The 25,635-nt window shown below is 42.0% G+C and overlaps 1 protein-coding gene across 3 annotated transcripts in view; it reads right to left on the bottom strand.

The window, feature by feature from the left end:
- LOC137563631 (TBC1 domain family member 22A-like) overlaps window positions 1–25,635 on the bottom strand; it is a 403,951-nt gene that overhangs the window by 238,488 nt on the left and 139,828 nt on the right. For all 3 annotated transcript variants that reach the window (XM_068276324.1, XM_068276325.1, XM_068276326.1), the window contains exon 5: window positions 23,815–23,885. In XM_068276324.1, the coding sequence (XP_068132425.1) occupies window positions 23,815–23,885 (71 nt within the window). The remainder of the gene's footprint in view (window positions 1–23,814; window positions 23,886–25,635) is intronic.

Below are 25,635 nucleotides of genomic sequence, written 5' to 3'. Positions count from 1 at the left end.
CTCTGTAGATTTTGTCACAGAGTTATTTTGGTTCTGCAGTGAAGAACGTCTTTTCCCACGTCCTCTCGATCCTCTCTTTGTCTTTCTGAAGATTCCAACAGACTTAAGTAGAATTATTGTTGATTTGTCAATTGGATAATTATTTCTTGGTTGGTATACAGCGAGAAGTGACTCTGCTGAATATTGATGTTTACACATTAGAATGGACAGCTCAAGGCTCCAGCTGAGAAAGGCCCTATTTAGAGTCAAGGTGTGAACTTTCTCAGCTGTGGCTGGTATCCTGCAAAGATCAAAGGGCCTGTATAGACTGAATTGTCCTTACACAGAGATGTATGGATGGACAGCATGGATTTGAAAACACAGTCCTTTGTGTAGGAATTTGAAGATATAATATATAATATATGTAGAAAAATATAGTCTATTGAGCATAGATGCTGTAGATAATCGATGAAAGTTACTCACAGGATGGGAGAGGGCGGGCACAAAGAGGCAGAAAGTCTTTAAGGTCTCAGGTCAATTCCAAGGAAGGTGTGCAGTGTTCAGCCGTGTGTGATACCAAGGAAGATCCAATCCAGCTTAAATCCTTGCCATCCCAAGTAATCCAGGTGTTCTGAAAGGTTATACGTGTTGCTGGAGAAGTGCTACATTAGAATCCACTGAAATTTCGGTCCAGTCTTTCCATTAAGAGGTTTAAAGTAGCAGAAATGAGATGTAATGTCTGTAGCAGCCTTAGAGAGCAGCAGCACCAGTCTGGGCGCGCTCAGTAACTTCCTGTGTCACCCCAGTGACCAGGAAGTTCAACTAGAGGGCGCTCTATTTGAACTTCCTGCTCACGGAGTGACACAGTGTACACTGGGATGCAGTGCAGGATGCTGGGATGCATGCAGCGCGGAGAAGAGGACCCGGAACCAGCTTCAGATAGGGATCTGTCAGTTGGTCAATCTAATGGCAAATCGACCAGTGTATGGCTACCTTTAATGTTGAAATGCAGTACCGCTAATGGAAACCAATTTAGACAAACACACAACTAAATGTACCATAGGTTTATTACTGTATAACATACTGTAAGTAGCTTTATCCAGTTGAAGCTTCATGATGTTAAAATAAGTCTCTGCATTCTCTTCCTTACAAAATCCTAGATAACACTGTTTAGTTATCTCTGAGCTGATAACAATGCTATACAGTTGTAACAGAATGAAAGCAAAGCACTCTCTTTCCCCTAGGGAATTCAATGGCAAGCCTAATGAATTAACAAGTGAAAAAAATAAACATTTTAGGAGCAGACAAATGTAACAATTAGGTGGTGTATACAATGTGTTACTAATACATTATCAAAACAAAAGAACTGTTTAAATAAACAGGAAAGATAGACAAATAAAATGTACAATAGGACTGTTTACATTTAGGCTAGTTACACACCAGGACGTTGCGTTTAGGGGACGTTATAGGGCACATAACGTGCCCCTAACGCAACGCCTGGTGCTCTCTTGTGTGGACGTCAGAGTGAGCCGCGTTGTGCAGCTCACTCTGGCGTCCGTGATGCCGTGATGCGTACTCTTGGACGCATGCGGCATCACGTGGTCCCGCCCGGCCAATCGCCGCACAGAGCGGCCGCTCCAGGAAGTAAACACTGCACGTCACTGAGTGCAGTGAATATTAATTAGCCATGTGCCCGGCCGCTCTCCCCTCCTCCCCAACATGACTGAGCATGTGCAAACAGTCTAATGCGGCTTAGCCGCGTAGAACGCACAGCATGCAGCACTTTACAATGTAACGCAACGTGGGCAGTGTAAACAGTCCACTTGTGTTATATTGCTGTGCATTGGGGGAGCGTTACAGGCTGCACTAACGTGCGCCTGTAACGTCCCTGTGTGCAAGAAGCCTAAAGCTATAATGTATGAAAGTTGATAAATTGTATATTTTTCACTTTTTTCCCAATATTCATTTTAAAATGCATAGAAAATAAGGTAATTACTGAAAACAACTAAAAGCCACAAAAAGCCTAATTTGCCATGAAAAAAAAGCAATATATAGAACAATTAGTTGTGATAGTTATTGATAAAGTTATTGCCAAAGTAATCAGAACTGAGCTGCACTGTGAAAATGACCAGGGACACAAAGTGGTTAAATATCCTGCAGGTTAGGATCAGGGCTGTGGAGTCGGTCCAAAAATCCACCGACTCCGACTCCAACTCCTCAGTTTAGGATTCCACCGACTCCGACTCCGACTCCACGACTCCGACTCCTCTAATTTGCATATTACAATTTTGTTGATTAAAAGTATGTAACATGAAATTCGTCTCTTAACTGCCAACGCTTAGGAATTTTACAAGACAACTGAAGTGAGAAGGATATGTAGACTACTATATTTATTCCTTTTAGACTAAAACTAGTCCTTGGTAAGAGTACTTGTAAAAGGTACAAACCGGAACAAAGAACATCTATCAGGCCCTAGGCAATGTAAGTGTGGGTACATGTAAGAATGATGTGCAGGTACTCTGCAGGGGAATGAGGAGATTGTAAACAGACAACACCTCTGTGTTCAATGTGCACAGCATTCTCAGTGGATCCCCTGCAGCTCTGTGGAGAGTGCATATGTAGAGTATAGTACTACTGTATAACAAAGTAAACCTGAGACAGATGAAATTAAAGTTTTATACATACCTGGGGATTCCTCCAAGGCTCCAGCCACCTTCAGGATAATCAGTCCCTCGTTGTCCTCCTCCACCACCTGGATCTTCTGCTATGAGTCCAGGTACTTGAGCCAGTCAGGCGTAGTGCGCATGCACACACTCCGCCGCCAGGAGCATACTACACCTGTGCAGCACTATTGCGCAGGTGCAGAATGTTCCTGGCTGTGGGAGCGGCATGTGGCCGGACAGCGCTGACTGGCTGAATTACCAGGACTCATAGCAGAAGATCCGGGTGGTGGAGGACAGTGAGGGACTGATTAGCCTGAAGGGGGCTGGAGGAAGCCCCAGGTATGTATAAAACTTTACTTTTCATCCGTCTCCGTTACCCTTTAATTTGTAGTCACCAAACCAAATTTTAATAACATATCAAATTATTTTATTTCATCAGCAAAGGGAGTGCATACATTTGCATAAATCAGCATCAATGCAGAATTATTTCCATCTCGTTGACCATCTCTATTAGAGACACAGCTACACATCAGGCTTTATTCTTACAGCATAGATGTTATTTAGTATATAGAAGAGATTCCGGTGTACACATCATATATACAGTCACAATCAGATATGTATATCTGACCTTAAAAATACGGGGACTGCTTTATTAAAGCAGCACAAGTAACTAATTTTGATTGGTTTATTTCATTTTTGTGGACTAAGCACAGCTATTACTGTATATATACTGTATATATACATTATTTTTAATGACTATTATCTGAGAAATAGAACATTTTATCATATTTTCTATTTTAATTACAGTTACAAATTCATTAGGAGTCGGAGTCGGTGCATTTTTTCCCGACTCCGACTCCAGGCACCCAAAATTGCCCGACTCCACGACTCCGACTCCACGACTCCGACTCCACAGCCCTGGTTAGGATTTGTTTTCTAGTCGTTTGAGAGTTCTAATTAATTGTGTTCTGGATAATGGAGAGTTTGATGTATTTTCTTTTAATAATCCAAACATTTGTATAGCGCTTTTCTCCTGTTGGACTGTCAGCCACTGGGATGCACTCAAGAGGCGACCCTGCAGTGTTAGGGAGTCTTGCCTTGGACACCTTACAGAATAGGTACTGACCAGGGTTAAGGCGGTGCCCTTAAAGAGAACCAGAGATAAAATAAAGAAAAGATTTTATACATACCTGGGGCTTCCTCCAGCCCCATATGCACCGATTGCTGCCATGCCGCTGTCCTCCGCTGCCCGCAGCTACGAGAACCGTTCTTCTGTCAGTCGGAGCTAGTCTAGCGTAGGAGACATGTGCTCTTTGCGTATCTCTCCAGCAGCCACTGGAGATACGTAGAGGGAGCACTTCTCCTGCGTAGCCTGGCTCCGATGACGTCAGCGACGAGAGCCGGTTCTGGTAGTTGCAGACAATGGAGGACGGCGGCGTGGGAGTGATCAGTGCGTATGGGGCTGGTGGAAGACCCATGTATGTATAAAAGCTTTTCTTTATTTCGTCTCTGGTTCCCGTTAACCAGTACCTTATCAAAGCCACTGTGCAAATTGGACACATGCAACGCCTTGCTTCACTTGCTGGTGGCAGATTGTGCCTGAATTGTAGCAGACTGACTGTTCACCAGCAGATGGCCCTGTACAGACTCTGAACAAACTTGCAAATCTCTATTTCCAGGGCTTTGATTACATTGGACTTGCGGCTTTCCACCAGCAGGTGTTCCTAATCATCCTATGAATTAATTATGCAGCACACTTGTGGGCTTCCTGTATAAGCGCTTTGAGTCCTATGGGAGAAAAGCGCTATAGAAATGTTATTGTTATAAGGGCCTCTGATTCCCTTAGGCAGGGGTCATACTTCCGGCAGACTAATCTGCTTTGTTAGCCAACAGCCATGTGAGAGCAGCTGACTGTCGGCAATAGAGAATTGCAAGCGCTGTGTAAACCCCCCAACCCACAGTGGGAACCGCACATTGCACTGCGATTGTGCATTGAGAAGCAATGTACATTTTTTGAATTGCAAAAAATTTGGACTCAATTTTTGGGAAGTGTGACCCCTGCCTAGGACCTTGTCAGAATATCAGTGTCTTTAGGCATCTGTGTGATAATTCATTGCGCTTTTGATTTTGTGTGCTGAATTTGCCTCATCATTTTGTTTACCTGGTTCTGACCCTATACGGTTTCTGACTTTGTTCCTGCATTCTGAATTTGTACCGCATACTGATTGTATAGATTTGTAAATACTGTTTTGTGCTAACTAGTTAGGTTTTGCGCTGCTTGCTGGGTTATTAGTTGTCATTACATGTTGCATTGAGGCCTCACCACCGCACAATTCCTCCTTCCAGCATGAAAGAGGAATTGCGCGTAGTGAGGCTTGCAACGCGTTTAATAGGACACGTGCAAGCTGTTTGGAGCGCAGGGAGGATGACTGACTTATGGATAACTAACCCCTTCAGATCCAGCCGCACACCTGAGGCAATTAAGCCTCCTTAAAATCACGAATTTGAGTCCTTAGGGACTCATAACTACTCGTGAACCCATGCCTGGTTGCATTTTCCACTTGAATATGGTGAACTTATTTTCAATAAATTGTTATTCCCCATTATTTGTGGTTTCCTCTCCAGTATATTGCTGTGAAGAGTGGCTATGTGCATACTCCCTATGAGTCTGAGATACAACTATGGCACGGTTCACACTTACTAAAACTCACATGCAAATTGTGAATGTACAAAACTGTGTGCTCTGCACATCAATGTAAAATCACACTTCTGCTAAAATTTGCAACACTGCATTTGCATATAAAAAAACTTACATCTTATAGCATGGATTTGCACGTTGCATGCAAATTCCCATTGACTTTTATTAGCTGTGGTAAAAAAAAAACATGACAATTTGCATATGAACATGAATGTGAAAAAAATACCTTTTTCACAATGACACAAGTGAACCCTGCCTAAAACAAGCATGAAGCTACTGCAGTCAGACATCTGCCAGAGGACCTAAGCTGAATGCATCTATCCTCATTCTGGGTTAGTGGCCAGGCAACTGATATTGTTTGTGGCTAGGTGCACACATAACATAACGTGAAATGCTGTGTTTTATGTCATGTTTCATATTATGTTGTGTGCGTTTTTTGTGCGTTTGCGTTTTTTACTGCAGATGCGTTTTACAAGCGTTTTGCGTGCATCTTCATGCATTTGCGGTTCGCATATACAAAACGTATATGCGTTTTCCATGTGTTTTTCTTTTGCGTTGTATGCAAATCACTAGGAAGACAACAGGAAGCGGAAATACATCATAAAACTTTTTTTTCAAAAATGCATCTTTTTACGGACGCTTGGCAACCCTGCTTGGGTTCCTTTGACTATAATACTCTAATTGGATCAGAAGCACAATCACAATCAGGAAACTGCTTGGTGTAAAAATAAATCAATATAGCAGTCCCCATATCCCTCATCAGTGTCATTTTAAGTGCAGGCAGATATTTGGAGACTACAGATAAGGTAAGTGCAGGTCTGCTGTGCAAGCACAGAAGAAGTAACGATTTAGGCGGATATGCAGGAAAAAAAGGCATGAAGTGCTGGGTGGATGCACAAGCAAAGAAGAACAGAGACAGAGGATTCTAAAGTATATTTACCTGACTCTCATTAGTCCAGCTGCCTGCAGGTAGAAAGCAAATTATATGGTTTGCCTTTTCTGAGGGGATGCAGAGTTTTCATCTTTTGGAGTCCAAAGCTACCAACGGGGCCAGATGATGAAATAATGAAAAGCTATTTCAGATGCTTCCAACCACTGCAGAGCACATTCAAAATAAGAAAGCTCATCTACTAGTCTACCAACTGTGATGTCCACTGGCCTGAATGATCAGGAAGCATTTTTCAACACTTTCATTTTTTCAAGCCCTTTAGGCAGCTGCATGGCCTAAAAAAGGAAACTCTGTATTACATCAGAAAAAGCATTGTGGTTTCATTTTCTCTTTCAACTCACCAGACTAATTTGAACTAGGGAACTTTAATTAAAGGTACACTTTCCAATGGATAGATGTTAAAGGGGTTCTGTGGGGGTTTCTGAGGAGAAACACTGCCACTTACCTGGGGCTTCTATCAGCCCCCTGCAGCGGTAATGTCCCACTCTGTCCTGCTCCCATCTGCCGTTCCCCGCAGTCGGCACCGGGCTATTATTAGTCTGTCACACAGACGAATAATGCGCGTTGCCGCACCTCCACTCGCGTCATCTGAGGCTTACTGCGCAGGCGCAGTACAACGGAGCCTTGTACTGCGCTTGCGCAGTAAGCTTCCGATGACGCAGGCAGAAGCGAGCGGTTGCGCGACCACTGTAGTGCAGCCGCAGTTGGATCCCATGCCGCGCTACACCGGGGCCGGCAGCGGAGAACGGCAGATGGGAGGACGCCGCCGTGGGACATTACCGCTGCAGGGGGCTGATAGACGCCCAAGGTAAGTGTTTTTCTCCTCAGAAACCCCTAACAGAACTCCTTTAAGGAAGGGCTGGTGTATTTTTTAAAACGCTTGCAGGGGAAAAACCGCTTGGCTAATGAAAGTGAATGGGATGGTGCACACCAGAGCGGTTCGTTTTTTCCACAAACGCAAACTCGGGGGCTGCAGCATTTTTTAGATTTCTGAAGAATTTCTGCCTCAATGTTAAAGTATAGGAAAGTGGAAAACCGCTCTGAAAAACGCTAGATCAGAGCGGTTTTCCAGGCATTTTTGTTACAGAAGCTGTTCAGTAACAGCTTTACTGTAACAATATTTGAAATCGGCTACACAAAAACACTGCAAAAACGCTAGGCATGTTTAGAAAACATGCCTAGAATCGCTCTGAAATCTGCTTCAAAACCCTCAAGCATTTTGCAGATCTGCTAGAGGTTTTTGGTGTGCACTGGCCCGAAGAGAGGAAATGAAGAGCCAGGTGGCTGTGCTAAGGAAGGGTTACATGCTAGCAGGCAGAGTAGGGGTTAGCTGAGTGTTCTATGAGACTGTATCTATGTTTAGAACAGTTTACACACAGGTCAGTAAATATGGGGAAAGTAGGCTATATTTAAATATGCAAACTAAGCTCTAAGCCATTACAATAGGAATCCTCAAATGTTTTAATTGAAGTTTCGCCATTCTTCAGACTGAAATGAACTGTGTGTCATATGCTATATGCAGCCCTTATGATCCACATGTAGCAAGTGAAACCATACTGTCCCCCACATAACAAGCAGAGCCATCATGCTAAGCTCATAAGGGGTATATTCACTGAACTGTGGTAAGCAAAATATTGTGCATAAAGTCTTAAACACGATGGGTAGATTGTAATGCATTGTGTCACAGGAGCCCTAGTGGTCAGACCGCGAAATGCCTTCCAAACGGATCGTGCGAACTCTGATCGCAGTCAATGAGTAGAAACCGTTGGGAATTGGCCGCAGACAAACCAGAAGGGAGCCTGTGAGGTACGGTAATTACAACTTTACACCATATTTTAGGGTATCTGCCACCACCTCTGTTTTCTAAGACAGGGGAACTCACTAACTGGCTATTTCTCGACCTGCAAATAAAAAACGGTTAAAACACGCTGTATTCTGTCTAACCAACAACAAACAATAGTAGCGTCTCCTGGGATCGGTTTCTGTGTATGCTGAATAATAGGGTAGCTAGAACAACAACTGACGATAGCGTCGGTTTATTGAAAGCAATATAAATAATATATACAGAATTATTAAAATCAACAATTATTAAACCAGTAATAGCCAGTATGAAATAAAAAGGAGAAAATACTTAGGGTTTGTGGAAATATGTCCGTTCTGGGAAAACTTGTAGAGTTCCTTTTGTTCAGTTCAGCAAAGTTTAATATCCAAGCAATATGGAAAATGTCCTTTGTTCAGTTTAGACAAGATGGCCGATCAAGATGGCCGCTAGCCATGTGTCTTCTGGCTAGCACCAGACAGCTCTGTACAGATGGAATGTGGAGGACTGAGGGAAGAGCCCCTCGCATATGCTTTTGATGAAGCTGGTTTGGGGGTGTGGCAATGCCGGCCCCTCTGAATTACCAACCAATGGCAGTTCATTTTCTCTGAGAGATTTTAGGTTTTAAACTTACAAACTACCGTAACCCACAAACGATATACGTCATATTCAGGTGGTTAACAGATTCATACTTGTCAGAAAATACAGATTAATATGACATCAGACATGGCTAGTGCAACGGACCCAGTTCTTGAGAAGGGTCATACCTCAATAACCGGACGGACTATCACAATGAATTTCATATCAGCACGATGGCCAGATTTAACCGAATAAGACTATATGAATTTCATAGCTGTGCAATATTCGGTTTTCGTATACCGACAGGAAATCATACCACCCAGGCTTTCAGATTGGCCATTCATCGGTGCCAAGAAGTCTGGGGGGAAAGTAGGTTTGGAGTAGCCCCCTGTTGGGGAGGGAAGCCTTCTCTGAATAGAGTCCCCAGCTGGCTACTAGAGAGGTAATGAAAGATAAACATTCTAAGCTAATTAACACATCAAAAGACATCCGCCCGGCGGATCGCTGGAAACCAGTCTTATCACGCGAACGATAGTCCGTACACACGTCGGATTTGACGTGCGAACGACTGAACGACGGAACGTTCAAACGACGGGTCGTTCAGAAAAATCCGACGTGTGTATGGGCCTTTAGTCAGGGGCAGAGGAGAAAAACTTGTACTTTAAAAAAAAAACAGGAATGTCCGTTCTGATTCCTGTAATGGCTGCACAAATTTAGCCAGACAGCGATCAGAAATTGGACTGCGCGGCTCCTTCCAATTCACCCGCGTTTCTCACGGCTGTTCCGTGACACATTGCATTCTACACTACTCACTGTGCAGCAAGATTTTGTGCATGTTATTTTGTTTACCACAATTTAGTGGATACACCCCAAAGGCACATGTCATGTGCCCTTCACAAAAAGTGCAGATATTCTGTATCTTGCACAGATGTAACAATTAGCCTCTCACATACAAATACAGCTACCATATGCCCCTACAAAGCTAGGACAGCTATCATGCCCCCAGCATTATAAGAGCAGCTACTATGTTTACCACATAAAATGAGCACATACTGTATCATCTCCCCACATAACCAGAGAACATACTATGCCTAAGAGATCCTAAGCTCACTAGAACATAAATGAAGATTTTGTGTTTCTCAAACACACACTGCTCCAAAATCAGTATAAAGATCATAACCCCACAACATAGAATTTAGGATACATACATAGACATATGACTATGGGAGGGATTCGATTGTGAGCACCTCTGAGGGACAGTTAAGTGACAAGACAATATACTCTGCACAGCGCTGCAGAAGATGTTGGCGCTATATAAATACTAAATAATAATAAATCATCACTCAAAACAATTACCAAACTATAAACATCCCCCGAATTTGTATCAGCATCAGGGCATAAACACTACCAATTCCCATACAGAATTAGTCTGGCCTGGAAACCACTAGCAGTACATTACTAAGCAGTTGAGATTTGAAAAACTCTTGCTAATGTAATGCTATGGGCGTGATACCACTTGAGCGATGTAATTTTATAAAACTCCCCCATAGCATTGCATTAGCAATAGCTTTTTAAACTCACTAGCTCTTAGAAAAGGCTGCTAGTGGGTTTGAGCCCTAACAGAGCATAAGCAGGAGCTGTATGTATTCCGATTTTCATTTCTATTGAGAAGTTGTAAAAATTACAGCTATCCTTATGCAAGAGCTCCTTCCCATTAAATTTACACCCCTTTCTGTCAACACAAAATGCAAAAGCTGCAATTAGTGAAGTAGTTTAAAATCATGTTATTTTACCATCTTTCTGCGCAAGTTTGGGTAGGCTAACTTTTTCATTTGCAAGAGAAAAAAAAATCCTGGGAGAAAAAAAAGTAATCTAGATTTTGTAAAAGGTGGTGTATCATACAAATGATTAAAGTACTGTTTGAATTCCAACTGCATCCAGTGGAAGTACTGGCACTATTTCAAGATGCATAAAGAGATAGTGTAAGAAGTAGCATAAAGCTTTGTAGCCGTGCTGACCTCTGACTTCAATAACTCAGAATGAGGAGACGCAAACTTAATGGACGTGCTTTGATTTGGAGCACAGACTGGGTAAATGTTTCATTTCATATTCAAGCTCTCTGCTGTAGTAACCATTTAAGAATACAAAATCTAAAGATGCTGGGCATGCTTTATTAGAATAACTGTAACATTTTGCTCCACTGAAATAAAAACAACTGTGAAGGCCACACACACAGCCTGTGCTTTATGAAACATGTAACATTTGAATTAAATATAAAAAGCAATTGCCTAAATGCCTTTGTAAATCTTTGTAACACTTTATAATTAATTGTACAGGAGGCTCACTAAGTTAGATAGGAAGAAATGTTTGTTTTAAACATCATGCAGATAAGGATTCTCCAGCAGGAATGACAGATATTCAGATCACATATCGCTTGAAAGACAGCATTTTCTTAGGCGAATAATTGCTCTTCAATGGCAGCGCTGTGCAGATATTAACACTCTCCCATCTAAGCGTTAAGGAGCGCTCATTTATTAGGACTTTGTCTTGTTTAAATGGTAAAGTAGCATTTTCTACGGCTCATATAAATAGCACCCGAGCTTCAGCAAGGGACACGGTTTTAGTAAATGAAGTGGATGCACATATTCTAAAAAATGCTTTTTTATAAACCCTGTAACTGAGCATATTTAAGGCATATTGTTCCAATGTTCAACTTAATTAGCCTTTAAAAATGTTGAACAGATGCTAGCTGTACAGAACCATATACACAATAAATAACCTGAGACAGCAAGAAACTAGTGCTTGACTGCATTCATTACACTTTCTTGTGACCTTATGCCTTCTCTTGGGGTACAATTTCCGCAGCTTGGCAAGTGTGAATACACTTGAGATGTCATGTGCACTAGATCTTTCATGAAGGATAGCTGTCAGAAGACTAACAGCGACACTGCATACAAGTGGAAAGGGCCTACTGTGAAAGTAAACATTTATATGGAATATTCCTGTTTTTTTAACCACTTCTGGCTCAGTCACAGCATATATATGCCCTCTATGGCACCTCTGTAAGCACCAGGGCATAGATATTTATAAAGCACAGTTAATGAGCACAGCACATGTACCTGAGCTTGTCTATCTGCTCTCACCGGTACTGCAACCAGCTTCACACAACCACACGGCTTGATGACGTCATCAAGTAAGAACCTGGAACATGTAGCAGTACAAGGCTGGGTGAAGTGCTGGCATGGGAGCACCACTCATCTCTGAAACAGGGACAAGTGAGTTCATACCTACCCATAATGCTTACTGCTGCTGATCTCTGCATGGGGGTGTGGGGAGACTAGACTACCATTAAAACTTATAAGGAAAGGTGAGACCACAAACTACCAGGGAAACATATTGAAGGGGGGTCCACTAGGCTAATAGGAAGACATGTATAAGGGAGGGGGAACACTAGACGGGGAAGAAGGTCAGTGAAAGCAAGACGTTTTGAATCAGGTTGATACCATTTATTGGCGAACTTAGGATAAGCGTGAGATTTCGACTGTGCAGCCTTCATCAAACTTCAATCCAAAGTCTGAGGCTTGAAGTCCGATGAAGGCCGCACAGCTGAAAGCTTACGCTTATTCTTTTAAGTTAACCAATAAATGGTATCATCCTAAATTCAAAACATCTTGCTTGTATTGTTGTAGTAATATTAGGTTGTGTTAACCCTTTCTTTGTTAGCTCAGATTAGATAGTGTTTATTTCTGTCTTGAATAAAAGAAGTGGTGGCAGCTTTTAAACATAAAATTATGCATAGTAAATGGTTTGTGGGTTCACGCATTACCTCCTGGCCTGTCTGTGTGCCCAATTCCAGCTACTCAGGCACATCAATTGCATCCACAAGACCAAATGGTCGGGTCTGAGTAGATTGGGAGGTACTAAGTAGTCTGGCCAGTAGGGGGGCATGTGACAGTGGTGGCAGCTGTAAGCCGTACACCATACTTGACTTATACCAGGGAAACCGATCTATAAAACTTCACACTGAAATGTGAGCTTCATCTGGAAGTATAAAATTGCAGCTGTAAGCCTCAGTCCCAGACTTGTAAAGCTAGCCATAAATTAAGAGGCCATTGCTTAAGTAACGTTCACTGACCTCTACCTGCCCAATAAAAACCTTAACCGCTCATCAAAAATTAATTGATCACAATACTATAAGTGGCAATAAATGCCTGCATGAGACTATAATCACTAAGTGCCAAATCTGCCCCTTAACACTTGATAATCACAAGTTGGTGTCTATATTAAGTGGCTGGATAGTGTACTTGTTAAGGGCTCTGCCTTTGACATGAGAGACCAGGGTTCAAATCCTGGCTGGGGTCCGTACCTATTCAGTAAGAAGTCCTTGGGCAAGACTTGCAGGGGTGGCCTCTTGAGTGCACCCTTAGTAGCTGCAGCTCTAAAACGCTTTGAGTCCAACAGGAGAAAAGCACTATACAAATGCTAGGATTATTACATTTGCTAACCATCCACCAACTATGCGCTCTTTATACCCCACTCTGATTACTGTAACATTCTCCTCTGTGTCCTAATGACAATCTTGTACCTCCACAATTATTTAACTCAGCAGCATATTTAATTTACTTCCATGTAAACCTCTCATTGTCTGCCAGTTACCCAAAGTAGCTACTGAAAACTCAGAAACTTTATAAATACTGTATGTTCAAAACCTGTCCCCTCCAGTAACACACAATAAAGGTAAAAAAAAAGAAAAAAATACAAACCATAATAATAATAATAAAAAAAAATAAAAAAAATAAAAACATATATTCTTATATTCAACGGTGGAGATGTCGTCGATTTAGGCAGAAACAAGACTCCCATCCCCACCAAGTAAATCAATGAAGGCAAAAAAAGAAGAGCCGATTCTGCACCTTCTGACTGAAAGGAACTTAAAAGTAATGAGTGGATAGATGATAGAGTTGTACTTTTTGTCATTTCTAGCACTTTAAAAGGATCAGAAATGTTACATTACGCGATCCATGGCATACCCTATAATGATACCATCCTAAACCTCAACCATTTCCTGATTTCATTTGAATAAGTGCTTGTCATTTTATGTGCCATCATTTAAATTACAACTGCTTTCATGCTTTCTGGACAAGTAAAGATCACTGTGAGTGTAAGAAAACCTTGTAGCTCATAAACTTAAGGACAGACTAAAACCTGCATAAGCATTACATCATAAAATTTTAAATATCACTACATTGACACCTGACTTCATCTAATAATGATCAGCAAGCCATTACTTTGATTATGCTCACTATAAAAGAATTCCCTCAATGAAAGTAAAAAATTAGAGGAAAGTAAATGCATCGAGACCAGACCTACATATATTAAGTATGTGCATATATTACATGTTGTAAAAGCTATAACATATACACACATATATGTGCATAAAAAGTAATAATGTCATGATCAACCAAAGAAAACTAAAACGACATGTAAAATGGAAATCTATGTACTGATATGACAGTGGGTAACCCTCATGTATATTCTCCTACAAGAGGATTAATGGAAAAGAATAAACGTTTTTTAAATCTGTGTTTGGCTGAACACAATCATGTGATCGTGTCTCCCTTCTTCTTCCTGTGTAGGCTAGACATTAAAGCAGAAGTGAGATAATACAATCACTTGATCCAGTCAATTCCCATGTTCTTCCATGACATTTGTTAAGGAAAAATACATACTGGAGAGCTTTGTTACCGTAACTGGTGAATTGAGCAGCTTTTCTCCCTAGAAGATGGCTGAGGCTATAACACAACATGGTAATGGGTAGAACAGAGGCACCCAATGTGTGTTCTATTTCAGTGTTTTAAAATGTTAATTAAAAATATAATAAAAGAGAGGGGTAATTGCTTACATCTTCAGAATATACAGACAACAGTTCAACTGGAAAAAACTGTTTTTATTCTAAAAGCAATCTGGCAATGCGTTTCATGGCCCGCTTCCTCAAAATGCCTTGATGGCATAGGGGACAGAGTGTAGGCACCTCTAATCTTCACTCTATCCCCTATGCCATCAAGGCATTTTGTATTGACCTGAGGAAGCGGGCCATGACCCTTGAAACGCATTGTAAGATTGCTTTTTGAATAAAAACTTTTTTTTCCAGTTGAATTGGTGTCTATATCTTCTGGAGAGGTAAGCGATTAACTCTCTTTATTTTATTTTTTTATTATATTTTAAAACACTAAATTAGAACGCACTTTGGGCGCCTCCATCCTACCCATTACCAGTCAGACCTCCTTTGGAGGTAATAGCTTTGCCGGTTTTTTTCTGGAAAGTCTATCGTACTACAGGAGAGCGACCATCCAGTATTCAGCAGGACTTGGAGTACCGAACAGTGATGGTTAATTCCTTGCAGACCTATACGGTGGTTGCAGGAGCTACAACCCACCTTTTTGAGTATATATTTATATAATTGTATCCTCCTTATACCTGATGATACTGCACCATTGGGCTCCCGGTCTCTCCCTACCTCTCACCTAGGTATTCTTGGCTCATACAAGAATCACCAAATAAAACCCGCTTATAGCATAACACAACATGTAAGTTTACAATACTGCTTATACTGTATACCACAACAAATAAGAGGGAGCCTAAATCCCAATTGAGCCCGTTTAAATTATGTAATGCTGGGCATACACGGAGAGTTTCTTGTTATCAATCGAGCCGCTGATGGCTCGATTGATAATATCCGACGTCACATATCCGATCACAGCGGCAGATCGATTCCGTTCTCAATTCCCGTGGGCGGACAATGCAAAAAAACGAAGCGCTGATAAGGAAGTGCCCGCGGGGACGAGCGGGAATCGATCCGGGCGGCCACGGGGATGAGCCGGCATCGAGCCGCTGGCTTGATTCCGGCGCATTATCTAACCATGTATTCCCAGCATTAGATTAGAAAATACAAGATCAGTGAAATTCAATAGTAAAAGTAAGGCTGGCCATATTGACTATACGTGGTTGTTTTTATTTTTCATTTACTATATATTATTAATTTGATCCCGATTGTCCTGAATTTTAAAAGGGCCTTGCTGCATGCACAGCACAGATTTTGTGACAGTCCACAGAGTTAGATAATCATCTCTGCTGAGACACTAATTACCCCGCCTGTGAATGGTTGTCATTTTCTGCAAAACACGCACCGTTGGTGGTAGCTGAGGACCGGGTTGGGAAGCCCTGCTGTAAAATATCAGTTAATATGCTTATACTCTACTATTCACCATTGTAACCTCTATTATTGCATTGCCGTTAACATGGTGCTGTTTTTACCAGATGCGCCTTATTTTTCATGTCTCGTTCTATAAAACAGTACTTTAACCAAAGTCTGTAAAACTGCTAATTAGAACTGCTGTAAAGGGGCACATACACCTAACGATTTTCCCGGCGATATACGGCTGATTCGATCACAGTGATCGAATCGGATGTGAAATCGCCGCGCACACCACTGACAGAACGATCGATTTCCGTCCGAAATCGATTGTTCCCGTCGATCCGTCCGTGCGGAAGATTTTTCTCGATTGCCGGCGGGTTGGGAGTGCGTCGATAGCGGCGTTCGAATGCCCGACGACTGTCGCAATACAGCGGGTATACATTACCTGTTCCGGCCGGCGAGAGTCCCCTGGTCCCCGCTGTCTTTCCGCCCCGACTGCAGCTACACAGAACTTCCTGTCCCGGCAGGAAGTTTAAACAGTAGAGCGCCCTCTACTGTTTAAACTTCCCCTGGACAGGAAGTTCAGTAGCTGCAGGAACAGTCTGGAGCCCGGAGCGGAGAAGAAGACAGCGGCGACCAGGGGACTCGCGGCGGCCGGAACAGGTAATGTATGCAGGGGGGGGGGGGGGGGGGGGGCGGCAGCAGCGGCAGCTCCACAGATTGTGATCGGTTGCAGGCTGAAATCGATTCACAACCTGTTTGCAGTTAAGGTGGCCATTTGATCCCTCTCTGATCAGATTGGTCGAATCTGATGGCAAATCGACCAGTGTATGGCCACCTTAAAGCTGTAACCTCTAGTAAAAACCATTTAAAGAGTAACTGTCAGGCTGCAGAAGCTAATTTAAACCTCTATTCTCCTGTGTTAAACAGTTTAGAAGGAAGCTCAAAAGCCATTAGTGAAGATAAACATTTCAGTTACCTTTGATGTGTGCTTATCTTAACCTCTGTTATAGACCCATAAAGACGCAAGCCGCAGCTAAACTGCAAAGCATTCTGGGGCCCTCCCCTCGGCTGCTAATGAGACGGTACAGCAGCTTGTGTAATCAGTCCAGAGCGAAGCACTGATAAATCTCCGGGCAGACTACACTGCAGGAGTCAGCTATTGTTCCTAGCCACATGGCTCATTAATATTCACTGCACACCGTGTTGTTCAAGAACGAGTGTATCTGTGATCAGAAGCAGGCAGGACATGACGACACATTTGGCTTCACAAACATGGAGCCTGCCATGAGCTGTCAGGAGCATCTATCTCTGCATATACTATATACAAATTCTGTGAAATCCAAACGTGGACAGTGAAATGCATATGTAATGTAAGTACAGCCAATCTTTAGCTACTGATATATGTGTTTATTTTCTCTGAGACCCTATACCTAACAGCTCCTCTTTAAGCACTCACAACACATTTCTGTTGCCTAACTGCAGGAACTGTGCAGTACCAGCAGGATTATGTGAAGTTTTTTTTCCCTTTAATTATGGTCACAAGCTCATCTCAGCATGCAAATAACAGAAAGCTTCCTCTTTTCCTTTAAAGAGAGTCTGAAGCCATAATTAAAATGGCTTTTTTCCTTATATATAGCAGGAGCATGTGTGCCCCTGCTAAAACGCTGCTATCCTGCAGCTAAACAAGGGTCCTTTCCCCTCCAAATCCCCCCTGTGCTGCCCGGGGAGCGCTTCCGTGTGAGGCGGGGCTATGAGCTGCAGCCCTGCCTCACACGCGTCTATCAGCGGTGGATCTTCGCCTCTCCCCCGCCCCTCTCAGTCTTTCTTCACTGAGAGGGGCGGGGGAGAGGCGGAGATCAGCCGCTGATAGACGCGTGTGAGGCAGGGCTGCAGCTCATAGCCTTGCCTCACACGGAAGCGCACAGGGGTAGCAAAATCTACGACCAAGTTGGTCGTGATTTTGCAGGGGGGGATTTGGAGGGGAATGGACTATCGTTCAGCCGCGGGATAGTGGTGTTTTAGCAGGGGCACACAGAAGTCATGTAACTTTTGGCAGTAAAGATGGTAACCAGCAGATGTATAATTTTTTCTTTATTTTTTTCATATAACATTTCTACTAAACCTGACAACGAACACTAAAAAAACATCAGGATAGGTAAGCTTAATAAGTAATTTCTGATTGAATGTTATTTTCTTGTTAATATAGAGCAGGGGTCCCCAAACTTTTTCGGTCAAGGGCCAAGGTCAACCTACTTCAGACTGCTGGGGGGGGGCCGATGTAAACATAAAATGATGTAGAAAAACATAACATTGACCCTAGGTATTGTAGATAGTGCCTATTAAAATGGGCAGCCTTCATGTCTCCCATTTAACTAGAGCAGATGTTATGCTCCCAACTCAGCATGTGCAGGTAGTATCCCCCCAAGACAGCATGTGCAGGTAGTATGCCCCCCAACTCAGCAAGTACAGTTATAATGCCACCAATATGGCATGTGCAGATAATATGCTCAGCAACACAACAAGGTCAGATAGTATTCCCCCAACACAGTATGTGCAGATAGTATGCCCCCCAACACAGCATGTGCAGGTAGTATGCCTACAACACAGCATGTGCAGGTAGTATGCCACAACACAGTGCAGATATTGTGACCCTATTTATTTATCTATTGCATTTATAAAGCACCAACATATTACGCAGTGCTGACCCTAGCAGAGCAAGTCATATGTGAGCCATAATGTCACCCAATGCCCTACAAAACCCGGCAGTACAATCTCACCCATACACTCATCACTGAAGCAACGTATACAGCACAACCCTCCATTTCCCCTTCGCAAAGGAACCATAACATTTCTGCATAGCACTGACCAAAATATATGTGCTTATGCTTGTTACAAGTCATCCCCTCCACCCAGTAACCCAGAAGCCAGCAAATGACTGCTTTCTGGCTTCCATGTGGAAGGGTGGTGACAGAATTGCAATTCTATATGCAGACCACCAATATTTAAAGATGCAACGGACCGTATCTATAAGTAATACATTTTGTGTGTGTGTATGTATGGGGGGGGGTAAAAAAGCCTCAGGGGCCGCATTCGGCCCACGGGCCTTAGTTTGAGGACCACTGATATAGCGTTTCATCCCACGTTAAATATTGGCAATGTTTCGGTACTGGTATTACTGGAGGGGAAGGAGAACTATAATGGAGGCACTATTATAGTAGAAAATGTAAAAAAACACTCTAAGGCTCTCTGCACACTGCATGCGATTCAGATTTTTAATCGTTTTTTACATCCGATTCCGATATTTAATCGTTACTGCATGCTGCGTTTTTTTCCTCCGTTTTTCTGTTGATTGCATTCAGGGAAAATCGGAATAGCAAATTTGAATCGGAATTGCAAAACGGATTTGCAGTGTGCAGGGAGCCTAAATGTGGGACTCTAAAATAATGTATAATGCTATAGTGGTAATGTAATATACAATGGAGGAACTGTTAACAGCACAGTATAATGAAGGAGCTTGCACAATGTCCCACCACAAAAAAAACGAAAAAAAAAAAACTGTTAGTGATCAGTAAGATGCACCCAGATTTAGAGGGGAAAAACAGGGAAATTATATATATATATATATATATATATATATATATATATATATATATATATATATATCCATACATACAGTACAGACCAAAAGTTTGGACACACCTTCTCATTCAAAGAGTTTTCTTTATTTTTCATGACTATGAACATTGTAGATTCACACTGAAGGCATTCAAACTGTGAATTAACACACGTGGAAGTATAGTACATAACCAAAAAGTGTGAAACAACTGGAAATAAGTTATATTCTAGGTTCTTCAAAGTGGCCACCTTTTGCTTTGATTACTGCTTTGCACACTCTTGGCATTCTCTTGATGAGCTTCAAGAGGTAGTCACCTGAAAGGGTCTTCCAACAGTCTTGAAGGAGTTTCCAGAGATGCTTAGCACTTGTTGGCCCTTTTGCATTCACTCTGGGGTCCAGCTCACCCCAAACCATCTCGATTGGGTTCAGGTCTGGTGACTGTGGAGGCCAGGTCATCTGGCGCAGCACCCCATCACTCTCCTTCCTGGTCAAATAGCTCTTACGCAGCCTGGAGGTGTGTTTGTGCTCATTGTCCTGTTGAAAAATAAATGATGGTCCAACTAAACACAAACCGGATGGAATAGCATGCCGCTGCAAGATGCTGTGGTAGCCATGCTGGTTCAGTATGCCTTTAGTTTTGAATAAATCCCCAACCGTGTCACAAGCAAAGCACCCCCACACCATCACACATCCTCCTCCACGGTGGGAACCACGCATGAAGAGTCCATCCGTTCACCTTTTCTGCGTCACACAAAGACACGGTGGTTGGAACCAAAGATCTCAAATTTGAAATCATCAGACCAAAGCACAGATTTCCACTGGTCTAATGTCCATTCCTTGTTTTCTTTAGCCCAAACAAGTCTCTTCTGCTTGTTGCCTGTCCTTAGCAATGGTTTCCTAGCAGATATTCTACCATGAAGGCCTGATTCACACAGTCTCCTCTTAACAGTTGTTCTAGAGATGTGTCTGCTGCTAGAACTCTGTGTGGCATTGACCTGGTCTCTAATCTGAGCTGCTGTTAACCTGCTATTTCTGAGGCTGGTGACTCGGATGAACTTATCCTCCGCAGCAGAGGTGACTCTTGGTCTTCCTTTCCTGGGGCAGTCCGCATGTAAGCCAATTTCTTTGTATCGTTTGATGGTTTTTGAGACTGCACTTGGGGACACTTTCAAAGTTTTCCCAATTTTTCGGACTGACTGACTGACCTTAATTTCTTAAAGTAATGATGGCCACTTGTTTTTCTTTACTTAGCTGCTTTTTTCTTGCCAAAATACAAATTCTAACAGTCTATTCAGTAGGACAATCAGCTGTGTATCCACCTGACTTCTCCACAACACAACTGATGGTCCCAACCCCATTTATAAGGCAAGAAATCCCACTTATCTTATCAGGGCACACCTGTGAAGTAAAACCATTTCAGGTGACTACCTCTTGAAGCTCATCAAGAGAATGCCAAGAGTGTGCAAAGCAGTAATCAAAGCAACAGGTGGCTACTTTGAAAAACCTAAAATATGACATATTTTCACTTGTTTCACACTTTTTGGTTATGTACTATACTTCCACATGTGTTAATTCATAGTTTGGATGCCTTCAGTGTGAATCTACAATGTTCATAGTCATGAAAATAAAGGAAACTCTTTGAATGAGGGATTCGTAAGTTGGGGATTCCCTGCAAGTAGAATCTATGCCGCAACTGTGGCTCTCTAACGCTGATGTGGGGTGGATTCTACGCTGTGGTTTACAGCAGATCCGAGTTGATCGCTGTTCCCGGAGGAAGTAAACTCAGCTGAGCCGGCCTTCTTCCTATCAGTCAGGAGCCATATTCAATGGCTCCTGGCCTGCTCAGCACTGTGACCTGAGGGAAAAAATAAAATAAAGTCTCTGGTCCTAAAAGGTACCAGAAAGATCCATCCAAAATGAGTTATGCAACCTCAGGGGTCCCCCTGTAGGAGGAAGATGGAACTTGGCCAAGTCGGCTGTTCGGAGCCGTCTCGGCCGAGTTCCATCTAGCATGTGTATGCATCTTAACAGTCTAAACAATGAATTGGCCTCTTCTTTAAAAGAAAAAAATGGGAAGGCCTCATGTACTGTAAATCTCTGCCCAGCTTGACAATAACAATCAAAGCATAAGGAGACCATGCCCAAAGCAAAATATGTAATGCATTGGTATTAACATTCAAGATAATGTACTGGTTTTGAAATTAAATCCAAGGTTACTCATAACAATGATAATAAAGCAGCAATGAAAAAAAGCTGATTATGCTAGGTCAGTCAACTCTTTATTATCAATTAAAAATCTATGTCTCTTCTCAGTTTCAAAATGCACTAAGCTGCAAACATATTAGCACTCATTAGCAAGGGAAAAAAGGGAAAAAATTGTAAATTAGACTCCATCTGATGTAAACACTTTGTTTTCCCACTTGAGTCTATGCCAAAAAAGGAAAGCTGTCTAAAGCATCTTTCTAGGGAAAGAGGAAAAAAAGCCAAAAAGAAGTGCTTAACACTGATGTGCACAGCACAGAATGTTAAACAGAGGTTAAGTGCATGGAGATACACTGATAAAATGTATTTTACATTCTCTGGAGAAGACAGTCTAAGTGAATCAGTCCACAATTCTACAGCTGTGGAAGCTGGCAGATGAAACAGGCGTGAGTTAAAAAACATTACTATTTAAAATGATGAGAACTAGCAAATTAATACATTTGCTATCTTTAGCATTTCCTCTTGCATAAGTATATTCTAATGAAAGGTTTTCAAAAACCAAATGATTTCTAAGAAAAAAAATGAAAGCAAATACAAGAGCACTGGCCATTGAAAATGTGGGTGAGCTTAAAGAGTAACTGTTAGCCCCCAAATTGAAATTTAAAACACTATTGCAATGTTTTATTTATTATATAAGTGAGCCAAAAAGCCAATGTACAAGTTAAAAATCAATCTAATTTTGTTACTATCTAACCTTTTCCCCCAGCTCCGGACGCAAGCCGCATATCAGATACTGTAGCATGCAGAGCATGCCTATGTCTGGCCTCCCCCCCTCCCCCCCCCAGGACCAGATGCCAATGTATTCTCCCCACCGCAGCTGACCGCTCTGACACGGAGAGAGCGGCAGCACTTCCAGAGCAGCACCGCAGAGCAGCCAGCGCCGTGCATCTCTCTCACATGTGATTCTCTCACATGTGACTCGGCGGCGGCTGCTCTGCGGTGCTGCTCTGGAAGTGCTGCCGCTCTCTCTCCGTGTCAGAGCGGTCAGCTGCGGTGGGGAGAATATATTGGCACCTGGTCCTGGGGGGGGAGAGGGGGGTCGGCCAGACATAGGCATGCTCTGCATGCTACAGTATCTGATATGCGGCTTGCGTCCGGAGCTGGGGGAAAAGGTTAGATAGTAACAAAATTAGATTGATTTTTAACTTGTACATTGGCTTTTTGGCTCACTTATATAATAAATAAAACATTGCAATAGTGTTTTAAATTTCAATTTGGGGGCTAACAGTTACTTTTTAAAGAGGCATCATAGGGACATACAGTAAAAGGTAGTAAATTATTCAGGGTACCATTCATTATCCTGGCTTTAGCATGAGAAACACTTCATATACAGTATCTTTATATTGCTATATATTATATCTATATTTATATTTGGATTTGGCTCTAGCTTCCCACAGCATTGTGGGAGACTAGGTATTTTGTTTTTACTACCTTCGGAACACGGAGTAAACAAATATTCAAGAGAGCTGCACCTGATAGCACTAAAGATGTCACTACCCGTGATAAATTTTAGAATGTAAATCAGGGAGAGAAATGAGTGAGGAAAGATTTAACAATGACTGATTCATAAAGTTGTATAGCAAAAAAAAAAACCCAAAAAAACAATTTTATTAATCAGGTTGTGTTTTAGTACAGTTCCTCTTTAAAGTGATCCTGAGACGAGGGGGCATAAATGTTTCATACATACCTGGGACTTCCTCCAGCCCCCTCCGCGTAGATCGCTCCTTCGCCACGGTCTAAATCCTCCTAGATTCTCCTGTAGCAGCCCCGTTCTTCGCGGTCAGTCAAGAGTACTGCGCATGCACGGGCCGGCCGCAAAGATCTACTCTCTCAGCCACAGGAACGAGACGGGGCAGCACACTTGGCCGCACTGCGCCGACTGGCAGGGGAGAACGGGACGGATACCAGAAAATGTAGAAGGCATTAGACTGCGGCGAGGGAGCGATCTGCGCAGAGGGGGCTGGAGGAATCCCCTCTCCTCAGGTACACATTAAGCTTCAGTCTTGGCTAGATAATCACTTTATTATGATATTAATTGTAGGTAAACTTACTGAGAGAATCTTCCAAGTTATGGATCTGACAGGCTTAGGAATTCCAGACCAGCTTAACTTTCTCAGTTCATCTAGAAGAAAACAGGTATGGTTAGAACAGGAAAAGACGGCATTGCATTCTCCAGTTCAGTACAGAATCAGCAGATTCCAGTCAATATATTATTTTACCTGTTAAATTTGGATGTTACCTTCATTAAAACATTCAACCACCTTAATCCAAACAATTCCAAAATTTTGTAATAGTGGAGAGCATAATATACTTCTGAAACTAATTGCCAGTAGAGATGCAAAGATGACTTGCATGCAAATCGTATGCAACTTTAAACTGAAATCAAAATTTATAGTTAGGGCTCGTTCACAGTAGGGGCGTCTTTGCCCCTTTTTTGAGTGCAATCGACTTTCAAAATCGCCCCCAAAACGCTTGTGCAATGAATCTCTATGAGAAGATTCATATCAGTGCGGTTCGTGCGCTGAGCGTTCAGCAAAGCGGTGCCTGGCCCACTTTTAGGGATATTTTGCTATAATGGAAAGTATAGGAACAGTGCTAAATGCTCACAAAATCGATTTGTGGGGCGATTACGTTCGCGCTTAAAGTATAAATACATTGTATTTATTATTTTCCAGGACAAAGAGTTCACTTCCTGACTTGCGTCAGGGAGTGAGCAACACAAAACACTTGGAAAAAGTGCTTAGAAAAGCGCTTTTCACAAAAACAGAACGCCCACCCAAGCACTGGGAATCTACAAAAAAAAAAAATAACCAACGCTAACGCGAGTGGAACGCAATGTGAACTCTCATTGAAAACAGATCAGACCCCATTATATCCCAAACAGATCAGGACTCCAATTCAAGGAATGTACAGTATATACTAAAGACCAATATTAACCATTTCTGGGCTGGTGTGCGGTGCGCGCTCCAGTGACGCCCCCTGTTAGCCCAGATATCAATGATTGGGAATATAGTTCCCATTCATCAATTTAAGTCCCCGGCAGCAAAACCGAAAGCTTCTTATCAGAGGCTGCGGTTTTTCTGAAAAAAAAAAAAAAGTTTCCCGTCCTAGTGCTTCCTGGAAGCGAGTTCTTGCTTCCAGGACGAAGAAAAAACAAATCTCACTGTGGCCATCTTGTGTCCAAATAGTAAAACTACATCTACATACATTTTTTAATAAAATAAACCGACATTATTACATTTAAAATTAACTGTTTAACTCCCACACCAAAAATTACCCAAATACATGTTTTAATAAAAAAAAAATACAATAAAAAAAAATAAAAAACAACAGTTACCTAAGGGATTGAACTTTTTAAATATGCATGTGAAGAGAGTATATTACGAACATTTCTTAAATTATAGGCTTGTAAATAGTGATGGACGCAAAACTGAAAAAAATGCACCTTCATTTCCAAATAAAATATTGGCGCCAGACATTGTGATGGAACATAATTTAAATGGTGTACTAACTGGGACAAATGGGCAAATAAAATACATAGTTATTATTTTAAAGCTATAATGGCCAAAAACTGAGAAATAATTGTTTTCAATTTTTTTTCTTAATATTCCTGTGAAAATGCATTTAGAAAAAAAATATTCTTAGCAAAATGTACCACCCAAAAAAAGTCTAATTAGTGGTGGAAAAAACAAGATATAGATCAATTCATCGTGATAAGTAGTGATAAATGTATTGGCAAATGAATGGGAGGCGAAAATTGCTCTGTTGCATAAGGTGAAAAATCCCGCAGGCTGAAATGGTTATGAGAGCCATAGACATAGATGTTTAATTTACAGTTGGTAAATCAACAAGCACATACACCTGATTTAACA

This window comes from Hyperolius riggenbachi, chromosome 3, assembly GCF_040937935.1.
Source record: "Hyperolius riggenbachi isolate aHypRig1 chromosome 3, aHypRig1.pri, whole genome shotgun sequence".
NCBI lineage: Eukaryota > Metazoa > Chordata > Amphibia > Anura > Hyperoliidae > Hyperolius > Hyperolius riggenbachi.
The sequence above is the reverse complement of the archived record's forward strand: the minus strand, read 5'-3'. Positions and strand labels throughout refer to the sequence as shown.